Source organism: Poecilia latipinna, unplaced genomic scaffold, assembly GCF_001443285.1.
Source record: "Poecilia latipinna isolate Pla-1442-1.1 unplaced genomic scaffold, P_latipinna-1.0 Scaffold159, whole genome shotgun sequence".
In the NCBI taxonomy this organism is placed as follows: Eukaryota; Metazoa; Chordata; class Actinopteri; order Cyprinodontiformes; family Poeciliidae; genus Poecilia; species Poecilia latipinna.
Window position 1 is genome coordinate 425,122 of NW_015112775.1, and position 22,349 is coordinate 447,470.

Sequence of the window (22,349 nt, forward strand, 5' to 3'; positions counted from 1 at the left end):
GCGTATTTATTTCAATTAATCTTAACACGCATTTTGTAGCAGCAATCTCTGACCCATATTTTCCCAATCAAAATATCGGTGTCTGCTCAGCTACCCGCTGAACGCCTTACATAAGCAGTGGTATTATTGACCAATATTTGGCTTCAACAGGATCAACAACGCTTTCTGTCCACCAGCTTAGCATACCACTGGCAGCTTCAGTCTGCGGTGAAGAGAGCCAACGTTAGCTCCTCTTAAAGATAGCTTCGCGGATACCTGGTGCATTACGATAATAGAGTAGTGGACGACCTTGCAGGTGAAAATAAAAAAAAAAAAAAAAAACTAATGAAGGGAAATGAGGGGCATAACTGTCAGGAGTGAGTACTAATTACAGACCCTCCATCTCCATATACTATATCCAGAATAAATATTTTATTATTTTACTGCAGGGTTTTGGTTAAGGATTCAAAGTTCCTCACAATGCAAATCCAGGATATGCGTTTGTCATTTTCAAAAATGTTTCTCTTCAAAATCCTAAGAGGTGACAGGAAAAACTCTTAACGTTATGTTAAAGGATAATTTCTAGTATAACCAGAATGAATATTTAATAACTGCACTGTAGAATTTTGGAGATAGACGCATAGCATCTCATAATGGCATTCGAGACCATGCATTTTTCCCATTTCATTTTTTTTCTTCTTCCAAATCCTCAGAGGTGACAACAAACTCTCTTTGGATTATATCGAAGGGTTACCAAAATTAGTATTTCATAATTTTACTGTACACTTATTGAGATAGATCCAGGTGTAGACTATCATAATAATTATTCAGACCATGCTCATATAATTTTTCCTATAAGTATAGCTTGTTGTCAAAACAAGATGAAATTATAAACATCTTTCCTCTACACATATTTTTAATGTAAGTACCTTGCAAATGCATTTTCTTTTTTTTTTTTTTACAAGATAAAATAAATGGAAAAACATGACAAAGAAATGATTAACAGCTGTCTAACAAATGCAACTTCTTCACTTCTAAATAATCATGCATCATACTTAAACCTAAACTACTAAATCAGTCTAACATTGACACACCAGGCAGTCCCAGTCCTTTCTCTTTGGGTCTGTCAGTTTAGCTGGATCCATGTGCAGGCCTTGCAAATGTTACGTCTGTTTGCTGCCGTCACATTGAATCTGTAGACTTTCCCCACGTCTAGGTCTATCTCCGAAAGTGTAAAGGAAAATTATGAGATACTGTGACTTAGTGCAGGTGATTCTGTAATAAAATCCAAAGTGAGTTTGTTGTCACCTCTGAGGAAATTGAGAGAAATCAAATCCTGAAAATCACACAGCTGACTTTGGGTGCATCTCCAAAAAATCTTCAATAAAATTATGAATGATGGGGGTGTGTTGTGATGGTGCAGGGGTTGGGCGCGGCCCACATGTCCTCGGTGCGGTCGTCGCAGGTTCGGTTACTAGCCTGGTGGTGCCTTTGCCGCGTGTCTTCCCCTTCTCTCGTGGGTTTCCCGACAGGAAACACACTTTCCTGTCGGTTAACTGCCAAATGAAGGCCACTAGAGCCAATAAAACACAAGAAAAGTAATTACATTATGAATGACTTATTTTGCTTTTAGAATGTGATCCTTTAATGTATTCTAAAGAAAGTTAATCACCTTGTTGGATTTGAAATTAATTCCTGAAAATGAGTTATATTCATATCCCGTATAAGCATTGTGAGGCACTTTGACATGGTATTTCTCCAAAGTCATACAGTAAAATTATGAAATATGTATTCTGGTTTTAGTATAGGCCATCTACCAAAAATAATCCAAAAAGTTTGTTGAAACCTCTTCAAAAAATTTGAGAAATACATTCCTGGAAATGAGACTGTGTATGCTGCATCGGTATTATGAGCTACATTGTATTTCTCCAAAACCGTACAGTTAAATTGTGAATTTTAAGTAAAATTATTCTGATCATAGTAGAGGCGACTCTTTTAGCATAATCTTACCTCTGATTTCTTAGAATTAGTTTCTTTCCCCTCCCCCCTTGTCTTCATGTGCAACTACTTCTCGTAATTCACCATGTATACATGGGATACTACATTGCCTCTGATTTTCTCTAACTTTTATACCAGAGACTTTAGCACTGGATTCATAAACGTCATACGTTGAAAAAAATGCATGACATTTTTCCATTATAAAAATGGATAAATGAAGTTGCATCAAGGAGTGACATCTCCACTAAAACAGATTTTCAGTCTACTTAGCCTGATCATAAGCTTTACAATATGAATTAAGAATGAGCAGATGTTAAGAGTATCAACAATACATTTTATTTATAATGCACTTTACATTTATAAAAATCTAAGTGCTACAATCAATAAGACAAGTAAACATTTTATTGAACAGAATTTCATCTAAAACCTATTTAATTATGAAGCTGAACAAACTATGAACAAAATATTCTTCTACGGCGAACTTGAATAAGAAAATGCATGAAAACAAGACATATAGCACAGTCAACCTAACACCTTAGAGTACCAGGCTAATATTTCAATTTAGTCTGAGCACATTGACAAACACTCTACGAACAAACACACCTGCAGGGACACATTGGACTCTGAAAGCAGACATGAAACAGAATATCATGACACAGCTGGCCTACTAACTCTGGATCCTTCAAAAATATATAGAAACTAGTAAGGATGAAACAAAGACAACTCTATACATCAGTAGTAAAAATGCAGTTTTAAAATAATCAATGAACATCCCAATAACCCCCACCACCACCCTGCCACAATCGACCATTGACTGCAGAAAGAATATTTGCTATTGTGTATTTTACATTCTATTTTAATTCTGGACAGAAAAGAGAGATACAGTCAAAAACGGTATCTGAACTCTTGAATATCTTTGTACGTTTTTTTCCCCACCATCGTGTCTGGGGTCACTGTTTCACAGTGAAGTGAACGTAAAATACTCCATGACGGCTGTCCTTCTCGTAGCCGCCTCCGTACACTCTGCACTCGACCTTGAGCTCCTTGTTCATGGTGAGGTTGGTGAACTTGACGCCCACCAGAGGCTGCAGGTAATTGGGATGCAGCATTTTGCCGTAGTAAGGGTAGTACTGGAGAGGGAAACCTCCGCGCCCCGCGAAGCCAAAGTACTTGATCTCTCCGATCTTGCCTTTGTCTTCCTCCCTCTTATAAGTGCAGAAAACGGGCATTAAGTTAGCAAAGGTTGTGACTTTCAAAGCGTCTGGAAGCGAATTGCTCCTAAAAGGAGGTTGTGGTCTGAAATTGACAATCCTGTTGAGCTTGACAATGAGGCACGGCTTTCCCTCCTTAAAGCCAAAGGTGGTGTCGATTTCCCCGGAGCAGCCTTGAAGCTCGCTTCTGCTGAAACGGCAACTTTTCCTCTGTCCTACATTACTGTCCAGTTCGCCGCGTTCAGTGTATGACTTCGGGATGGCTCCACAATCCTCGAACTTCCTGTCGTCAGTCTGCTTCTCATCATTATATTGCTCAATAAACTTCTTCAAGCTCTCGACGTACGCCTCATATGAAGACGGGTCGTCCTTCTTGAAAATGATGTCAAAGTTGGTGGCGTGGGGTAAGAATGACAGACCTGAGGGAACAATTCTGTCCTGGTATTTGGGTTTGTACGCACTTAACGTCATTAGCAAAACCTGAATGGTCCCGATTAAAATCCCACTCAGGAATGTGTAGAAAATCACATAGAACACGGAGATTTTAAGCCACCTCTCCCTTGTTCGCCCTATAAACTCTCTCGTTTCTGGATCCCATAAAGTTTTCCTCCATCCGCCGTCACTCTCCTGTTTTGCAGACATGTTAGCTCCACAGAAATATCCTCCCCGGTTTACGTTCTGAAACGGTTTGACGGTTGGACCACGGTTCGACCGTTGACAGGCTCTTGTTGTTTTATCTTTATTTTACCAACAGTCTTAAAAGCTTAGACTATTTTAAGTCCTTCACAGGAAACACGAACGGTCAGTTTTGTACCCGACTCCTCCGGGTACTCGTGAAGCTAACCAGAACTAGCTCCGTTTAAAAAGTACCACTTCCGGTCTAACGAAACGTTTTCCCGTTTGACGAAGATTCTTTCCCGTTGAAATGAAACGCCATAATTTTCAGTTGAAACAATCAGAAAATATTTGACTACTTTATATAGAAGGTTTTCAGTAGTTTATATGAAACTTAATCATTAATTTTACAAAAGCTTTTAAACATTTTCACAGTTCTTACCGTCAATCAATCAAGTTTATTTGTATGGCACATTTCAGCTGCAAGGCACTTCAAGGTACTAAAAGCACAAAATTTCAAAGTTATAAAGAAAACGCCTTACAATAATTGATCAAGTAGGTTGGTCAGTATTTCATTTATTATGGCTCAGAAGCAATTCTTAACAGGTGGGTTTTTAGTCTTGATTTACTACTTTGTATGAGAGCTTTTCAGTAGGTTATATGAGAGGTAGGCTACATGTTTTCTCTAGTTTAAATGAGAACTTTTCACTGATCTTTGTGCAAAGTTCCCAGCATAGTATATGGAAGAGCTTAATTTTATATGTGTATCAGTAAGAGTCATTAAATTTTGATGAGTGCCATCACCAAAATCAATACACATCAAATATGTTGGTCAATGTTTCATTTATTGTGGTTCAAAAGAAACTCTAAACAGGTGGATTTATAGTCTTGATTTAAAGGAACTCTGTGTTTCAGTTGTTTTGCAGTTTTCTGGAAGTTTGTTCCAGATTTGTGGTGCTTCTCCATGTTTGGTTCTGGGGATGTAGAGCAGGCCAGAACCAGAAGACCTGACTGGTCTGGAAGGTTGATACAATAACTACAGATCTTTAATGTATTGTGCTGTTAAGCTGTTCAGTTTATACATGGAAGTTCATTCTGATCAGCATTCCAGGTGGTAACCCATAAAGAATGGTGCACTCTGTAAAATATATGACATCATTATGAAAGAACATTATACACCAGTTCTGTCAGAAGAAATGGGCCAGAACTTCAGTAAACTATTATGGGAAACTTGTGGAAGGCCACCCAAAACGTCTGAGCGAAGTCGTACAGTTTCAAAACTAAAACCACCAAATATTAAGGAAATCTGTGTAAACGTCTGAATTTAAAGGGGAAAAAAGCTGATGTGAAAAATAACCATTGTCTTGAAGGTTGAAAAACCTAATAATATTTTTGAAAAATACATGGAATTTAAATGATTACATATATATAATATTTTTCAAATTTCTGGAATTTCGCTTGCTTTTGGTTTGCTGTAGTTCTGCTTTTATCCAGAAGGTGTCAGTCTTTCCATCTTTAAATTCAAATGTCTCTTAAGTTCCTCTGAGACGTTACAAAACAGCTTTCTGTGTAAACGTCTCCTTCTCTTCCCCTCATGGCAAAACGCTGTATTTCGATTTATTGTGTGTATTTCAGTAAATGCCTCATAAAGGCAACGTGTTAAACGAAATATGCTATGGTCCAGCCTTGATGAAATAGTTAACATGGATGTGCCATATGAAGTTCTGCTTTGTGCGCACACGCACACACAAACACTTGCTTACAATATGTTGAGTTACACACAGGAAGTTGACTGTTGACAGGATATATAGAGTTGTGGTTATATTGAAAACCAGGCAGGCAGATTTTTTCACAGTAAACACATTTGCTTTTCCTCTGCAAGTGCCTTCTTGTTCTGTTTTACTCATTGGTTCAAATTGGTAGAGCTGCTGCAGGATTATGTGTGACTCTCTTCTTTGGATCATGGAAACTCATTGAAGTTGTTCCATTTGAAACACATAGGGAAGATTGCAGATCCTATTTACATAAGCCCCATGAAACAAATCCATGTTCTAATTTGCATCATGATTGTTAGTTGTGAGATTCTTTTTTTTTTTTTTTCCACTTGTTTAATGTCATAACAATGAAGCATAGGTGTTATATGGAAGTCTCACTTACAGGGAGAGCTAATTTTAATTTGAGAGGGAAAGAATGTTGCAGCATTTTGCTGAAGTGTTTCATCATTTCAACAGTTTGGATTGTATTTCTTGTTTATTTGTTGTTATTTATCACCACTTTGTAGTTGTTCGCAAACAACAAAATGGTGTTTTTGTGTGTTCAATAGTGATGAACTGGGTAAGTTCATTGAGAGCCAGGGAGCAAGCCCTTCAGGCATCCTGACCCTGACCACCAGCCTCAGTAAGCCCTTCATAAGGCTCGACAAATACCCAACACTGCTGCAGGAGCTGGAGAGACACGTGGAGGTACAGAAGAATGTATATCCAAATTATATGTCCATGTCCAGGATATTGGTGACTGAAAAAGAACCAAAAAATACAACTCGCATCTTGAGTAACACTCTGCATTGGTTTGATGTTCTCTTAAAAGCTAACAGGATCAACCTGCCGTCTCAAAACTTTCTAAATTGCAATCAGTGTTTACTTAATTAGAAATAGTTTTACATATTGGGATTTATGTGAACATAAATTAAAGATAGAACAGTTTAAGCAGTCATTATGAATATACAAAGATTCTGTTTGATATTTCAACACCTTTGTGTGTTAATTTGCTGTTCAGACCAGATAATCTACATTTATGCTTTTTTTCCCCTATGATGACAAAAAAAAAATTCTAACTCCTGTCATTATTTGAAGTGAAATCATTTTCATTAAGATTAAATATAGAAACAGAGAAGAGAAACAGGCCTCTGTCACAGATCCTCCACTGTGCTACACAACAGTGAGTTTCGACTTTTCCACATTGTTGAGTTTTATTTGCAAGTTGTTAAAACCTCAATCCAATTCTCATAATGGTTCCAGTTAATAGGTTGGACTTTTCCTGGATTTCCTCTCAAAGAAATGCTTGCTGAATGACACCTTATGTTTATGCAGATGTTTGTTTCTTTACATCACAGGAAGCTCATCCAGACTATGGGGACATCATAAAAGCAACAGCTGCGTTTAAGAGTCTAGTGGTAAGTCATTGCTTAACCTTTTATTAACCGGCAGGTCTCACTTTCATATATCCACCTCAAACCTCAGGCAGTATCTCATTCTGTCATGGTGTGTTTCATTAATCACAATATTTACCCTCTTTCGATGTTATGCTCTTAGTTCATAACATTGATATTTAGGAACATTTCTTTTGCTTGAAACTGAGCTGAAATAGTGAGACGTGGTTGGATAAATTCTGGTCCAGACATCATTGTGTTTTATATAATCTCAATAATAATAGTAATAATAATAGACTAAATTGCATAACTTCCTCTCAGCCTCCTCCTCCTTTTTTTTTGTCACATTGTGGGACAAATGACAGCAACGCCTCACAATGTAGTCTAGAGGGTAAGATTTTTATGAAAGTGTGTTCCCTCTCTTTTCTACCTTGTGTCGAGTGATTGCGTTGTTCCTACTGTAGGTGTGAATTGAAACGCCTTCATGAAAGAGCTGGATTAGAAACGAACGACCACATTGAACCTCAGTCAACAACGGTTTGAGGCACCGTTTCCCCGGTGCGGCTCTGAGTTCCTTGTAAGAACCGAAGTGACTCACTCGTCTTTTCAACAGAGCTTCACAGGAAATGGGACCAAAAAAAAAAATACATCAGACAACTCTGGCTTGTTTCATTTGCAAGTTTAATTTTTCTTTTGTGTCTTGAATGTGCGGTTGGGTGGGCAGGGACTCAAGAGCATCTATGTAGAGCAACGTTGGCAGAAATGATGGAAAGTCAAAGATGTTGCATTGTCATTTTTTCTGTCTGATGAGGGAGAGTCCCTGTGTAGCACCTGAAAAAGTTAGCTTCTTCATGCAGCTTACACATTTGGCAAATTAATAAAAAAAAAAACCCAGTTGCATTGATCTAAGTGAAATTCAACGTCAAATCACTGCTGCTAATTTCTCAAGAAACTGTTAGTGATTCAATGGAAAATTCTTAGAAAATATCTAATCTTTTAAGAATATTATCACTTTTTTAATGCAGCTGTTTGTGTGTTTAGTCCCAGTGTCAAGACCTAAGGAAGCGCAAGAACCTGGAGCTGCAGATCCTGTCAGAACCAGTGCGGGGCTGGGAGGGAGACAGCATGAAGAGCCTGGGACAAGTGGCCTACACGTCACAGGTCCATGTGAGAAACGGGGCCAGTGAGGTGAGAGCAGAGCTTGGACTGGTGCAGCGCAGAATGGTCACTTGGATATTTTTTGCAAGAACTTTGTAATTTCTTTCATGCTCTTCTACTGTTGATATAAAATTTCTGTTCTATGTTAAAAGATGAAACTCCAGAAATGTATAACATGCATCCTGTAAAATTAACCTGGGAAAAGCAGATATGTTCAGTTAAAAATATAAATATATATAAATTAAAAAGGTTCCTTGATGCTGATGTGTGCACACCAACTATTTGTTAGCAAACCTTAAAATCCTACCCTATATTCCTTTCTTTGGTAGTACTCTATCAGCTATCTGTCACCTAACATTTGTATACCAAGTCTCAAGAGCTATCAGAGTGTGAGGACAAACATTTTTAAACCACTTAAAAACTTATATTTTCCTCTCATAAAGTCAACCTTTATTGACTTTGGTATGCACCCCTAAAGAGACATTGGAAAAAGAAAGAGAGAGAGAAAAAAAAACTGTTCTTGTCCACACCGGAAATCAGAGTGCAGCAGATAGTATCTGGTGTGTTAGGGATAAGAAAGTTCATCTTTTGGCATCATTTTGTTTAGATCCACTTTATATTATATCTCTATCCAGATCCAGGAGATATTCACCAAAAGTGAATATTGCTGCCTCAGCAGGTTAATCTGTCTCCAGTGTCTGTGGATGCGATGCACGAAATGTGGTCCCCCTTTTGCTGCAACAGTAATTTATCCCACAAGTATCGCATAGAAACCTAAACAGGCCACGTGCAGAGGGTAAGGCAAGTGGTGCTTTCTTGTGGGGTTTCTGTGTAGGGTCGACATCCACGCCGTGGTTGGAAGGCAGCCCAATGTACACATTTAGTTTCAGCCTCTTTTAGTCATGCCCAACCACTTTCCAACCACATTTGCTGTCATTAATTGTTTTTGTTTTTTTGTACTTTACTCATCATGGTCGATTTCCCAAATGAGCAGCATTTAACCATTCTGCCAATCATGTACACGCTAACAGAGAATAAGGTTTGCTAATTTGAGCAAAAGTTGTGGTTTTGCATTGGCAGATGCAGCCTAAGTGTGCATGGCTCTGCCAAGCAGCACACTAAGCTCGTTAGACGTTTCCTATATGGTTCCGGGAAAGTCTGGAATAGTATTTGACCAATTTCCTGGTAAAAATTATGAATAACCAAAAACTTAATTGAACTGTTTCTAGTGTTTGTTTATAATGAAATTACAGTCTTAATCTTGGATTTGACCTTGATTGTGAAGTTTTGGTTTTTGATTTGCTGGTTGAATGTGTCAGACTCATCCAAGATTCACAAAAGAAAACTAGAGTTTTGTTGCTTTTTGAACTTTAGACAACTTCAAATTCAGATTGATTAGATCTGTGGTCAATAAACTGAATCTGGTTATAATACTGAACAATGCAGATAAAGATTTCATAAAAAATGAAAAAAGAAAACACTTTAAAAGTATTGTTTTGTTTAGAAATGTTTACAGATGAAATAAAGGTGCCAATGTTCAAGGGTTTAGCATTTAATAAGTAACTTTGAAATCTAAATAAAGCAAATGCAGAAACATCTGTAAAATGATGTCGGTCACCTTCTGAAAACTGGAAGCCAGTTTCTGACTGTGCTGGCTGGTGTTTTCTGGAACATACAAATAAAACTGCTTATAAAGCAGTTCAATGAAATTTGATTTTCTTATAAATGTCCAAAATTCTACAACTGGAGTAACACAGAAGCTTTGAGTTAAAAAAAGACTTGTAGAAAAGCTGTAGTTACATTTGAGACACTCTTGTCTCGGCAACAAGGAAAAAAACCAGCAGTTTTTCTTTCCTGCGTGACGTCAGTACGTCTTGTTTGTCTTCCTTTCAGGAAAAAGAGGAGCGCTACCTTATGCTTTTCCCAAACGTCCTACTTATGCTGTCTGCTAGTCCCCGGATGAGTGGCTTTATTTATCAGGTGAGACATAATGTACTTTGTATGTACTTTTATACCTATATTGAAAAAAGTCTAGCAATATTTGTAATAGAAATCAGAAAGCATTTTTTTAAATGGAGTGTTTTGGATTTAGTTACACATACTTTATCCGCCCACTGCTCTGAGAAGGGATCTCTTTAGGCAAGCTGGTGGTTTATTATACATATTTATGCATGTAGGTGCATTTTAATGCCATATTAATATACATATGAGGTTTGATGGGCAATTTATTGAAAGTGTACTTTTTTTCTCTCTCTGAGTTAGAAAACCTGCTAATCTCCCGTTAAATGATGCCATATTTGTATGAAAATGCACTTGTAGGCTGAACAGCAGAGTTAAGTACGTAAGTGTGGTGCATGTATTAAAAGTTTTGCCTTTTCTGCAAATGCCTATTGGCTGTGAGTGGAGGCAGTGTGATGGTGTGGGCGGACATCTTACCCACTGACAAAAAACATTGCTTGTCATTACTGACGGCCATCTCAATGCAGAAACCAATCAACTGAAATTCTATAACTAGTAGAAATCCCAAATTTCCACAGTCTGGGAATGAATTAGAAACAAATAACCTAACAACATAAAATGTATTTCCAAGAAGTATTCTAACAATCACAACTTTTCTTACTTTTGATGCAAAGTTCATATTTGTTTCCTTTTTCTCTGTGGCTTTTGTCCAATTCAGGGAAAGCTGTCGCTAACAGGCACCACGGTAACGAGACAAGTAGAAGATGGAGAAAACGCTCCTTATGCATTTGACATCACAGGTTTGCATCTGACATACTGGGGAAAAATTTCTTCCTACCATTCAGCTTCCAGCAACTAGTTGGACAAATATGGAGTTGTTCTTATGACCAGATTTAAATCCCACGCTAACGCTAAGCTAAATGGTGTCTGTGCTGTATTAGGAGCACAAAACAAAGCTTGCAAATGTGCAAATGTGCTTACTTTATCTGTAACCTTGCAGAGATCATGGACTCCTCAACAGTTTGCAGCACTTTTTTCTTTTTTTTGTTGCAAGATTTGACTTTGATGTTTAATTTTGAGACTGATAATGTAATTAGTTAGGAGGAAAAAATCCAAGCGAAAGAGAGATTTACTCCTACACTTCCTAAATCCTCAATTTCTTTTTTCGGTTGTGGTTGATTTTATCTGTCGGCCTAATTACTTGTTTGTGTCACCTCACACTGCCTCTGAAAGAACTCTGTTTTACATGCTGCTTTCTTTTGGGGTTTTGTTGTAGGAGGCATGGTTGATCGCTTTTCAGTGTTCTGCAGCAGTCCTCAAGAGTTGCAAGAGTGGCTGGAGCACCTGCAGCCTTACACCAAATCAGGAAGTCCTACAGGCATCATTTCAAAGGTCAGGACACCCACTCGCACCGGCAGACACATACACTGTATAAAGTCAAACAATACTCAGAATGAACCTTGCACCTTGCTAAAAGTGTGAAACGCCCAGAGTTATTCCAAAGATGACGAGCACCAGACCACTTTGATACTTCTGCAGACTGTAGACGGGAAGCCGCTGAGCTCAGTCGGGACTCCCACACACCTTCCCCACCTGGGTGGTCCGAGCGCCGTCAGCCGGGGTCCCCTGGAGCCGCCAAAGACCAGCAAGCCGTGGACCCTCAGCTGCCTGCGTCCCGCTCCGCCTCTTAAGCCTTCTGCTGCGCTGGGCTACAAAGAGGTAGGAACCTGCAGAACTGCACAAACAAACCCACACCAGTTTCTCATAATCAGTCATGCAATACTGTAGTAGTCAGAACCTGTAAGAAGTCCCCCTCCTCTACATGACCACCTTTCCAGCTTTTAAGTCGTCTCACATTTATTCACACTGTGGGGGTCCTGGGCTTTTTTATTGCTTTTACATTTCCAGCAAATGCACAATTAATCCCCACCTTTAATGAGTTTTTAACTGGTATCTAGACGATTTCAGTCAAGAAAAGGGTTGAACTTTTGAGGCAGTCCGTCATCCAGACCTAGATGTTCAGTCTATTTGTCACTGCGTAAATGGAAAAGCTTCGAAGCAAACATAGGTATCACTGAAATGTGGTAGAAGGTGATGCTCATTCCAGTAACGTCTGCCTGGTCATCAAAAGCGTGACTGGCATTCGAGAGCATTGAGTTCACTAGTGGTTATGAATTACTTGGTTTTTGATGTGAGATGATGCTTGATTTGTGGTCCACGTGGGCGGTGGAAGCTTTCATAGTCAGCACTTTCTGCTAAAACTTTCAGTTGTTACACATTCCTACCACAGAGTCAGACACTGAGCAGACAGCCTTCTGTTCCCTTATGTGTCTTTTTTTTCCCAAGAGTGTCCCCAACTTTTAAAATGCAAATTCTTTGTACTTCTGCACCTCCTCAACTTTTTTTGTTTTGTTTTGGAGTCGAAGCAAGCAGAAGCCTCAGTGTGTGTTTTTTTTTCTCTCCCACAAAGATTGTATCTGCAGTCTTCTGAATTCATATGACTTTTCACTTCCCATTTATATTCTCTGAATGCAGCTTCCACCACAACAAGTTAACGCTGTGCATAATATATCTAAAAGAAAAAGACAAACATTTGCAAATTGTTTAAACCGGTGTGTTTATAAAATAATGCTGGTTAATTAATCAGATTTACTGCTGATGTCCTAATTAAAACATTTGGATAAGAGCAGCTAATGACTTGGGAAGTTTGGTCTAACACTGATCTTTTAATTATATTGATGGAAAGACAATGGTAAAAAAAAAAGTGAAGTTTGCTTTTATTTAACTTCAGTCAGTGAGAAAAAATCTTTACACACACATTTGATATATGTAAGCTTCTGGTTTCAAATGTGGCTTATAACTAATGAAAACCCCAAATTAAGGTTCTCAGAATATTGCCTGACCCTCCAGACTCCAAATTATATCAATAAGTCCCTCCACTTTTTCCCAAATCTGCAAAATTTACACAGAATTCACACAAAATCAACAGTTCCCCTAATTTTTGTTATTTTACTGACATTTTCTCTGAAAATTGGCCAAAAACATTGGGCTTAAGTGACTGATGTCAAGTTAAATCTGTGATTAATATAAAGTCACATTTAACATAATACATTAGCTCAAATATTCTTGAAAAGTCCTTACAAATATTTCTAAATTAGAGCCACAAAATATGTGACTTTGAATTCATAAAAACACTAAAACAATCACAAACTCCTGGAGGGATTGATCAGTGTGTGAAAAGATGTTCAATGTTATTTAATTTATTGGATGCTGAAACAGCTTTTTATTGATATCTTAGCAATTTAATGGGTTTTATCAATGCATTCTGGCACTTTAAGAACATTCAGGTTTTTGATAAGGCCCAAAATGAGGAAGACGAGTTGCTGTCAAGCTTTATGGAGGTGCAGATTTTATTTGCCTGGAGGAAAATAACGATGCAGACAAACTGAGGGCTGAGCCACAGGATGATCATTTTAGTTCCTGCTACGTTAATACTGTCAATCTTGCAAAAGGAGCCCTGACCAAGTACTGTGTACTTTACAGTACATGGACACATTTTAGAATTCGCCAACATTTCTGCAGTGTAAGTTATGTTTTTTTTAAGATGATTGCTGCTTAGCTGTAAGCAGCAATCATCAAAATTAGCAGAAATAAACAGCTGATATATATTACTTTATGCATATTGATTATGTGTGATGTAATGGGTTTCACCTTTTGAAGTAAGTTACTCAAACTTTCATATGAACTCCTGACTTACTGTGCCAAAATAGCTGGCTCCATAAATGCATGCATTACTCTTATTTTTGTAAAACTGAGGTACTGTAAGTTTTGTGTGTCCAGATGAATACCAGCACAAGAATTTCTAGGGCACTTTGTGGTTCGGCCATCGTTTGAGGTCAACTAGAGCTAAATAGCAAAAGCACAGAAGACTCTGAGAGGATTGTTTCTGCACAGTCATCACTTTGTTGCTGCTGGTGTTTTCCGACATCAACCATCTACTGTGGAGGTCTCTTCTGTGCAGTCGTAACTCTTTGCGTCTTTTGCTTTTGCATTGACGGTAATTTTTAACTGAGAAGCCGCAGCAATTTGGACAGAGCAAACGCTCATCTGACAGCAAACACATCGAGTGTAGGAAGCGTGGGACTCACAGATGTGCTTGCACCAATTATGAAGCAGAAGAGGGGGGTTGGAAGTGCACTGATCAAAACCAAAAGCTTAATCTTATCTATGATTATCAAATGTGTTTCATGTTTACAAATTATATGCATCACAAATATCTCACTGTTAGCCACATAATCTGTCTTTTGGAGCCTTTAATGAACAGCAAAGACTTAACTATGAGTAATCAATACAAACTCCAATCATGCTATCACTACCTTCTCCCAGTGCTGCCAATGCTAACTAGAAGCAACCAATCAGAGCCAAGAGAAGGATCTCCTTGGTCGCTGCATCTGGCTGAACCTGTCACGAATGCTAAGGCGAGTTATAACGGCAGATAGACATTTTTTCTGTAACCGAGTTGTTTCTCTGCCATTAGCCCATTTAGCAGCGAGTACATGGGGATGATTGACAGCGCTAAGATCCTCCTCCGGGCTGTGATTGGTTGTTTTTGGCCGGGAGCGGTGCAATTCTTCAGCTCAGGGAGAAAGTGGAGGAGATCGATCTTTTCACAGATTATCTGTCTCATAACAAACTGTCATGACATGCCGACAGTTTTAGTAAATATAAAAAAAAATAAAAATACTCTTTATAAAAGTTACATACTGCGACTTTAAACAACATTTTAATTCATTTTTACTCACTAACAAATCAAATCGTGTAAACCTACTTATGCTCTTGACAAGCATTAGCACTTTTACTGAGGATGAGTTTGAAAACCTTTAAATAAATGGTTGCTATGGATACTTAGTGACCCTAAGCACTTTGTATTGCCGTGTTGCTGAAAATGTGCTATATAAATAAAATTATCTTTACCTTTTACCCAACATGCCACCCTGTAAGGTGCTTATGAAGCATTAAGCTTTTTTTTTCTATGGATGGTGGCAAGATAAACTTGGGTTTCCGTTCAACGTCTTTTATCACAGTTTCAGATGTTTTAGACGTTTTAAATATTGCTGTGACTGTAAATAGGTGGTAGTTTGGGTAAAGAGTAACATTTCCTGTAGCTGTATTTTTTTATCTACTGGAAAATATGCCTTGATTGAATGTCGTATTCGTTATAAGGAAAAATGACCTCATGCCATTTCAATTCTCCTAGGGAAACAGGAAAGTATTGATCTGTATTCAATAGTTGCTGACGAAGTTAGAAAACTTAAAAATAAATGCTTTTTCATAATTTTAGTTGGTTATTACTTTTGTTACAGGTTTCGTAAATAATTTGAGGCCAGTCGTCATTTCCTGACTTATAAAAATCCTCCCACATCTGCTTTACTTTTACTCATTTTGAGGAGTTGTGAATGAGACCAAGAAAAACTGAAAGTCGTTAATAAAGTTAATCACATCATGTGGGATCTATCAGCTACTAAAGATAAAAAAAAAAAGTGTACATTTTATTTCACAGGAACTGTTGGGGAGTGTGACCTAACTGTGACCTCGGTACATTTGTTTTACATAAATGTTTCCTAATGTTCTTTTTTCAGGATTAAAGCAGATTTTATATTTGAGTGCATTAATTCACTGAATAAATGTGATTAAAGGTCAGATTTGTTTATGGTGAGATTATGTTGCTGTGCTTGGCCTCATTATTACTGTTACCTTATGTTGCTTTTCTCAGCCTCTTCTGTTTTTATGCTATCTAATTGAATTGTTTCCCTTGTTGTGTATGAAAAGTGCTTTATAAATAAAAACTGACTTCAAAATACCTTGTTTTTAATAATATTCAGGTAAACATAGATAATTATTTTCTTTTTGCATTTTTTCTTTCGTCTTTACTCAAATGTTAAGTTTTTCATCCTGTTCTGCAAAGACAAACAGTAGGTTTGATCCATTAAGGGTGTTTTGAAATGTTCTCTCTCGTCGCACCCTTCACTCATTGTAACGTTTCATGCACATTTTTTCCCCTTTTTTCTCTTTTTTTTCCGTTCTGCCTTCTTTAGAGGATGTCTTATATCATGAAGGTAAGGTTAGACGTGTCTCTGTTTCTGTGTGTGTGTGCTTGTGGGTAAAAATGTGGGCAGGGGGAGGTGGGATGGGGGTTGCCTGTATGCGAGTGTGTAGAGCTGACATGCCATTGCTCTGTTTTGCTTCACTTCTTCTCTTTCATTGTCTCATCGTGTTGGTTTCCTGTTGTCTGTGGCCCCTGCAAGTTTTTTCTTCCCTCCATTCCCTGCAAGAAGTCAGCCAGCCACTAAGATACCTTTTTTTTTCCCTTCATCTTTTGAAATCAATTTCTGACGCACAGGAGCAATAAAATTCCACCTGAGAAGCTTCTTTTCTGGAAAGCTCAGTCGGGTCTGTCCCTCAGCAATGATTTCTTTTTTGACACAGGCAAATAAGTGCAATACCTATGTTGACATCATAGAATAAAGGATGAACATTTAGGTGGCTTTTGAAAGAAAGGAAAGAAAAAGCGGGAGCTGAGTTTTCCGTGTGCCATCTACACGCCATAATCATTCAAATCACTTACCAAGCAGCCTGAGGCACAATTTGTTAGACATATTAGTCATATTTTCTGCTTAAAGGTGACAAATGGGGTCATTTTTGCCCTTTTCGGCATCTTTAAGCTGCTCTTTACAAGAAGAAGAGTTGGGAAAGCACAAGAATGCTGTAGTTTTTAATTACATGTAGTTAAAACACATTATTCAGCTTAACTAGTTTTAACCCTCTGACTTCAATCACGATGAGTCTTCATGGCAAGACTGAAATCTCTGTGCATCTCAATATATTAAATTCCCCTAAATATGTTAATGTTTTCAGTAATTCAATTCAAAACTCACATGATATAGATTCAGTAGAAACAAGTGATATATTCCAGTTCTGTTTATTTTGATGATTATTCCTTTCAGCAAATTGAAACCTGAGATTCAGTATCTTAGAAAATTAGAATATTACAGAAAACCAACAAAACACAATTATTTTTAGGAAAAGTCATCATACAAATTAAATGAATGACATTCTTCACAAGGAAGATAAACCCAAAAACGAAGAGCTGCACCCAAACATTTTTATGGAAAGTTAAGTGTAAGGAAAAAATGCAGAAGAATTGTGGATAAATGCATCTTTTAGTTGGTATGAATTGAGTTCATCTGAAAGTCTGAGGGAGATTGAGTTGAGTTCTTAAAGAGACATCACTTACTGATGTATTCAGGACGTGTTACCAATTATTGGATTCCTCGTCTTAAGAAGCTCCTGAGCTAAGAGCATCAGAAGGAAAAGCCACATTATTAAAAATCTTTTCATCAACTTATCCTGTTGTGTTATCGTTTTTGTACAGCACTTTGGTTTTAACCAACCACACCACATAAGTATATAAGTAACTTTGACATTGACAAAGCCGCAAGTCAAAAGCATCACATTCAGTGAAAATAAAAGTTTGTTGCAGATCAGTCTGCGTTCAACGAATGTAAAACAGTGTCACGTTTTGAATCGAATTACTGAAATCACATTCTAAGAATTGCTGTCCAGTTTGAGGTGTTTCTAAATAATGGGGCATGCCGTTACAGCATGGAGCAAATTACTAAATGTAAAGAGCTGTGACAGTAGGGTGAAGGTCTGCACTACTCTCCACTACTCACGAAGGAACAACACATCACACAATGACTAAACAGGTTGTCTGGTGAATTACTTCACACCTCTGGTGTTCATATGTTTCACAGAGGAAACTATTTTTATGAATGATTTCAAATTAAATGAAAGCTAATTAGAAAAGCAAAACCCTCATTCATGAAACCACATGTTTGTGGTCAGATTTTTTAAAATAAAAACACTGAATCTTAAGTTTTTACTTGAAATACTTTGGTAGTCAAGTTGCCTTCATTTTTCTGCAACTATATTTTTGAACGCACACGATGTAAGCTATAGAAATGATTAGCTCTTGTTTGAAACCCTTTCAAGCAGGCTGCATTTTACGTCAGAGACGTTTTCCTGCCAGTTTGGTCTCGGTTAGCTCGTGCTTGCTGCCTTGTTTGTTGATGGTTCTTTTGTTTCTTCACTGTTTGTACATTCGGGATGCAAATCCCCAAAAAGCTTGCATTGTGTTTTGAGCTGAAGCCTCATGTTTCAGCTGTGTGTAGAGCCGAGACGTTTGTGTTCCCAAAGATTCATCGAGTTTGTTGTTGTGCTCCTGCAGGACTCCAGTAAGAGCCCAAGGCCGATAAAAAAGTTCCTGCCAGGCAACAGGAAGAAAGACCGCAAGCCCTCTGATGACGAGTTTCAGATAAGGAAAAGTAAGAGTTTCACCCTGAACAAGATCTACCTCCAAATTTCACATAACTCATGTTTACGTTTCACTGCCTAAACTTTCTTGCACTGAATTCATCGTGAAGTTAAGTTATGGAGTAAAAAAATCTTTAAAAACTTAAAAATCGTAATGTCACGTAGCATTTTCAATCAGACTTTTTTGTTTTAGTTCTGAGAAAAGTAACATTTGTCTTAAATTGTTTTATAAAATTTCCACATCCGTTTAATCCCAATTTTTTCCTTGCAAAATAAGTGCATGCATTTCAAACCTTAGACCTCCCTACCATGTAATATTAGTCATATTTTTTAGTTACCTAGCAACTCACTCACTCTGGTTGCCTAGCAACCAGAATGAGTCTGTTGAGCAACTTGAGCAGCAGCAGTTTAAGGTTCTGCCACAATAACTGCTTAAAAATAAAAGCAATGTCATGAAAACTGTGTGGTGTATAAAACAGAAAAAGGTCACACCACCAGTTTGGCAGAGTTTCAGATTTTTAGAACAAACAACAACAAAAAACGGTAATTATTGATATCGACTGATATGAAAAGCTTATATCGTGATGCGTTTTTCAGCCATATCGTCCAGCCCTGCTTCAGCTGTTGGATTGGCTATATTTTTGGTTAACAATACAGTGAAACCTTTCCTTACACGGTAAACTCGTGCCATGCACCCTGCTGATCAGCATTCTCTTTCTTGTTTTAAATTCACCAAAAGGCATCGCGCGTCTCTTTGATTGCTAAATAACAGTCATATTTCGACAGGCACAGCTGCTCTGGAGGAAGACGCTCAGATACTTCGAGTGATTGAGGCTTATTGCACCGGAGCCAGCCTGCACCAAACCACCACAGGTGTGTGTTGCCGCATCACAGACAGATGCATTAAAATGATTTTTGTGTCTTAAAGGGATCAGCATCGCTCATGTGTTCATTTGTGTGTACATGCACAGCGGTACGGAAAGAGTGTGTCCCTCAGGTTCTCCTGCCTGAAGAAGAGAAAATAATCGTGGAGGAAATTAAGAGCAACGGACAGACAGTCACTGAGGAAAAGTAAGCATGCTGTTGCTTCTGAAGAATAAGCTTTGAGAATATTTCAGCATAAATCTTTGCTTGTATTTGGATTCGCCAATCAAATATGGATCCGTTACAGACAAAATCACCTTCATGTCCAAATAAACAGAATGAAATGTTTGGCTTGCTAAAACAAGATGTAAAATAGCACCTACTTCTTCTGGCATGAAATAAATGCTGCTTTTATATTTTAACTTGCAGGAGCCTGGTTGACGCAGTTTATGCTTTAAAGGACGAGGTGCATGAGTTAAAAAAGGTAAGTTAGAATACTTGTAATAAAATGCTAAATTATTTATTACAGGAACATGCTGAGTGGTAACTACCTGAAAGTTGCCAAAAACGCCAAACATATAAACTGTTAATAGAAATGATCACTTTAAACACTTCCTCAGTTTAATATACTTGTTTTGTTTTGGGTTTTTTTAGATCTGTACAGTAACCAAATTATCAAAAACTGAGTTCATGGAAGTTTGCAAATGTTAGCCAAGAAAGTACATCAGGTTTAGTTTTCACCCCTCTGCTTGGTGGGAGGGGCTTTAATGCAAAAACCTGTCAATGATAGAAAGTTTTTGAATTTTCACAATAATAAAAAAACATTTAAGCCAACTTTCTGCCACTTAATGAGGCAGCTGACAAGTTCCCTTATTAGCAGACTAGAAATAATACAGAAATAGATTTACTGTTTCTGTAATGCATAAATAGAAATGTATTACAAAACAGTCAAATGGTCAAAATGGTTTTCTCTCATCATTGTTGGCATCTATTTTACTACATCATGTCATAAATTTATTTTAAATCTGTCACATAAATGATATTATGTTATCAAATCATGTTTTTTTAAAAAATGATAATCATGTTTTGGGAATCTCATTCCAATCCATGCCTAGTTTAACTATGACATTAAATCTATTTTAAAATGGCTGAAATGTCCATTTTTTGTTGTCTCCGCTAAAGACAGTTATTTGGTACAGGTAAGATGTTTACCGGTCGTACGTTCTCAACAGAACCCCCATACAAACATTTGAGCTGTGGAGCTGAACGAAAAGTGAATGAAAATGATTCTTCTTGGTTTTAATTCTTTGCTGCTTTTCTTTTTTCACACACAATAATTTGCTTCATCTGAACTGTTTCAACATTGGAAATACCTCCACTATTACTACTAAATTTAACCGCCCATCACTTGTATTTGTTAACGCCTAACCAGAAGGAAGAAGACGGACAGTGAGCTCATTTCCCACTGTTTTGACTCCATACCAGTTTCGACCACCAGCTTCTCGGTAGTGTAGCCAACATGTTGGCAGTCGAAACAGCTGGTGGTAAACTGAGCTCCGACTCCAAACCAGCAATGAAACCACTTTTGTGGAAACCCCCCTGTGTGAAGACAACAGGATGCTGGTCGATCTCACATGTGTTTGGTCTCCCCTGTACAGAAAACGCTTTAAAGGTTTAAATGGAAATCAGACCTGTCAGTCGCTGAGGTCTGATTTAGGGAACCCTGGGTTCCCACAATGCAACATGGCAGCAACAGGGAATTCAGATCTCCACAGCCAATAAGAAAAATTTCTGAATCCAATAATTATGTTTTCATTTTGTTTAGTTTTTTTAGTCAAATTAGGTCAAAAGATCCAGCTTTTAAAGAGCATTTCACGTTTTTCTGTAGCATTTTATTTGAAGGATTGTGCATAAGACTGACCCTTATAATGGACTTTTAATGCAGCTTTTAGCACAACCTTGCATCTAAAGTGTCATTATTTACCGACGTTTTCCTGCAACGTCTGGGTGCAACTCTTCTCCAGCACAGAAATAAGGAGCCATGTTGTGATGGCTTCCTAAAGGCAGAGTCCCAAAAACAGCAGGAGTTTTTAACACACAGGCCCAGCTTTAAGGCGTTAAATTAAAGTTTCATTTCTTTTAAGTCGTATTTGATATCTACATCGTTTTTATGACAATTGAAAGTAACACAGTTACCTGATTATGCTGTGACATGACACCTTGTGCTTGGGAAATGCACCTTTAAAGAGGCGTGAATACCTTCGCCTCAGCATTATAAATGACCCAAATCAGCTACTGACTAGCATTAAAGAGCCTCCACTCTTTAATGCTGTTATTCCCCCCTATGTTTCACAGGAGAACAAGTGGATGAAGCAGTTTCTGGAGGAGGAGCAGAAGTCTCGCAAGGAGCTGGAAAGATTGGTGAGAAAGCTGAGCAAGCAGAAGAACGACTGCGGCTGGGAGGACAGCAGCCATTAGGACAGTGGACCGTCCTCACAGCTCACCTCTTCGGCCCGGAAGCTCCCGTTTGCAGGAGCGGACTCGCAGCGGGGCAGGTTTCTGTGTGCTTATGCGTTTATTTTTCTATGCGTGTCTTCCGTCTTCACATTTCAGTCGCACATAAACGTGGAGCTCAGTCGCCCGGAGCTTGGTTTGACAGCTCGACGGAGTCGGATCCGTCTCATCGGAAGACCCAAACGAGCATGCTTACTGCCGAACCGCTCGGCTAATCCTCTGTGTTTCAAGCAATCTCCCCCATTTGGACTGTAAGATCCGACCTGCTAGTGGAAGAATTTTGGGGGGGAAAAAAGAAACAAGCTCTCTGTAGCTTCTTCTGCTGTTGTTGGAATAGAAAAGGAGTAAAAAGCCATCGAGTTCTTCTGCTTCCCCTGTCTGAACTTCTTTTAAAACCGGACTGATGATGATCTCTCCAAATCATGACTTTGTCACTGTTGTATTTTATTACCATAGGGCTCCTTGTTGGAAAAGTCTTCCTGTTGTGCTTTCATGATACACAGCATTTTTCAACATGACGAAGATTCAAC

The 22,349-nt window shown here is 38.1% G+C and overlaps 2 protein-coding genes across 3 annotated transcripts in view; one reads left to right on the forward strand and one right to left on the reverse strand.

The window, feature by feature from the left end:
• The window catches only part of arhgef6 (Rac/Cdc42 guanine nucleotide exchange factor (GEF) 6), a 40,638-nt gene extending 18,535 nt beyond the window's left edge, over nt 1–22,103 (forward strand). The window contains exons 10-22 of one of the 2 annotated variants that reach the window (XM_015029638.1): nt 6,127–6,265; nt 6,916–6,975; nt 7,993–8,139; nt 10,003–10,089; nt 10,787–10,868; nt 11,345–11,460; nt 11,608–11,787; nt 16,164–16,184; nt 18,356–18,452; nt 19,228–19,314; nt 19,413–19,512; nt 19,735–19,789; nt 21,661–22,103. In XM_015029638.1, the coding sequence (XP_014885124.1) occupies nt 6,127–6,265; nt 6,916–6,975; nt 7,993–8,139; nt 10,003–10,089; nt 10,787–10,868; nt 11,345–11,460; nt 11,608–11,787; nt 16,164–16,184; nt 18,356–18,452; nt 19,228–19,314; nt 19,413–19,512; nt 19,735–19,789; nt 21,661–21,783 (1,294 nt within the window). In that variant the 3' untranslated portion in view covers nt 21,784–22,103. The remainder of the gene's footprint in view (nt 1–6,126; nt 6,266–6,915; nt 6,976–7,992; nt 8,140–10,002; nt 10,090–10,786; nt 10,869–11,344; nt 11,461–11,607; nt 11,788–16,163; nt 16,185–18,355; nt 18,453–19,227; nt 19,315–19,412; nt 19,513–19,734; nt 19,790–21,660) is intronic. The other variant, XM_015029640.1, reaches the window with a different exon arrangement.
• LOC106945744 (sodium/potassium-transporting ATPase subunit beta-1-like) lies at nt 2,294–4,062 on the reverse strand. The gene has a single exon (XM_015029642.1). The coding sequence runs from the start codon at nt 3,828–3,830 to the stop codon at nt 2,928–2,930; it is 903 nt and encodes a 300-aa protein (XP_014885128.1). The 5' UTR covers nt 3,831–4,062; the 3' UTR covers nt 2,294–2,927.
• Nucleotides 22,104–22,349: the final 246 nt, after the last annotated feature.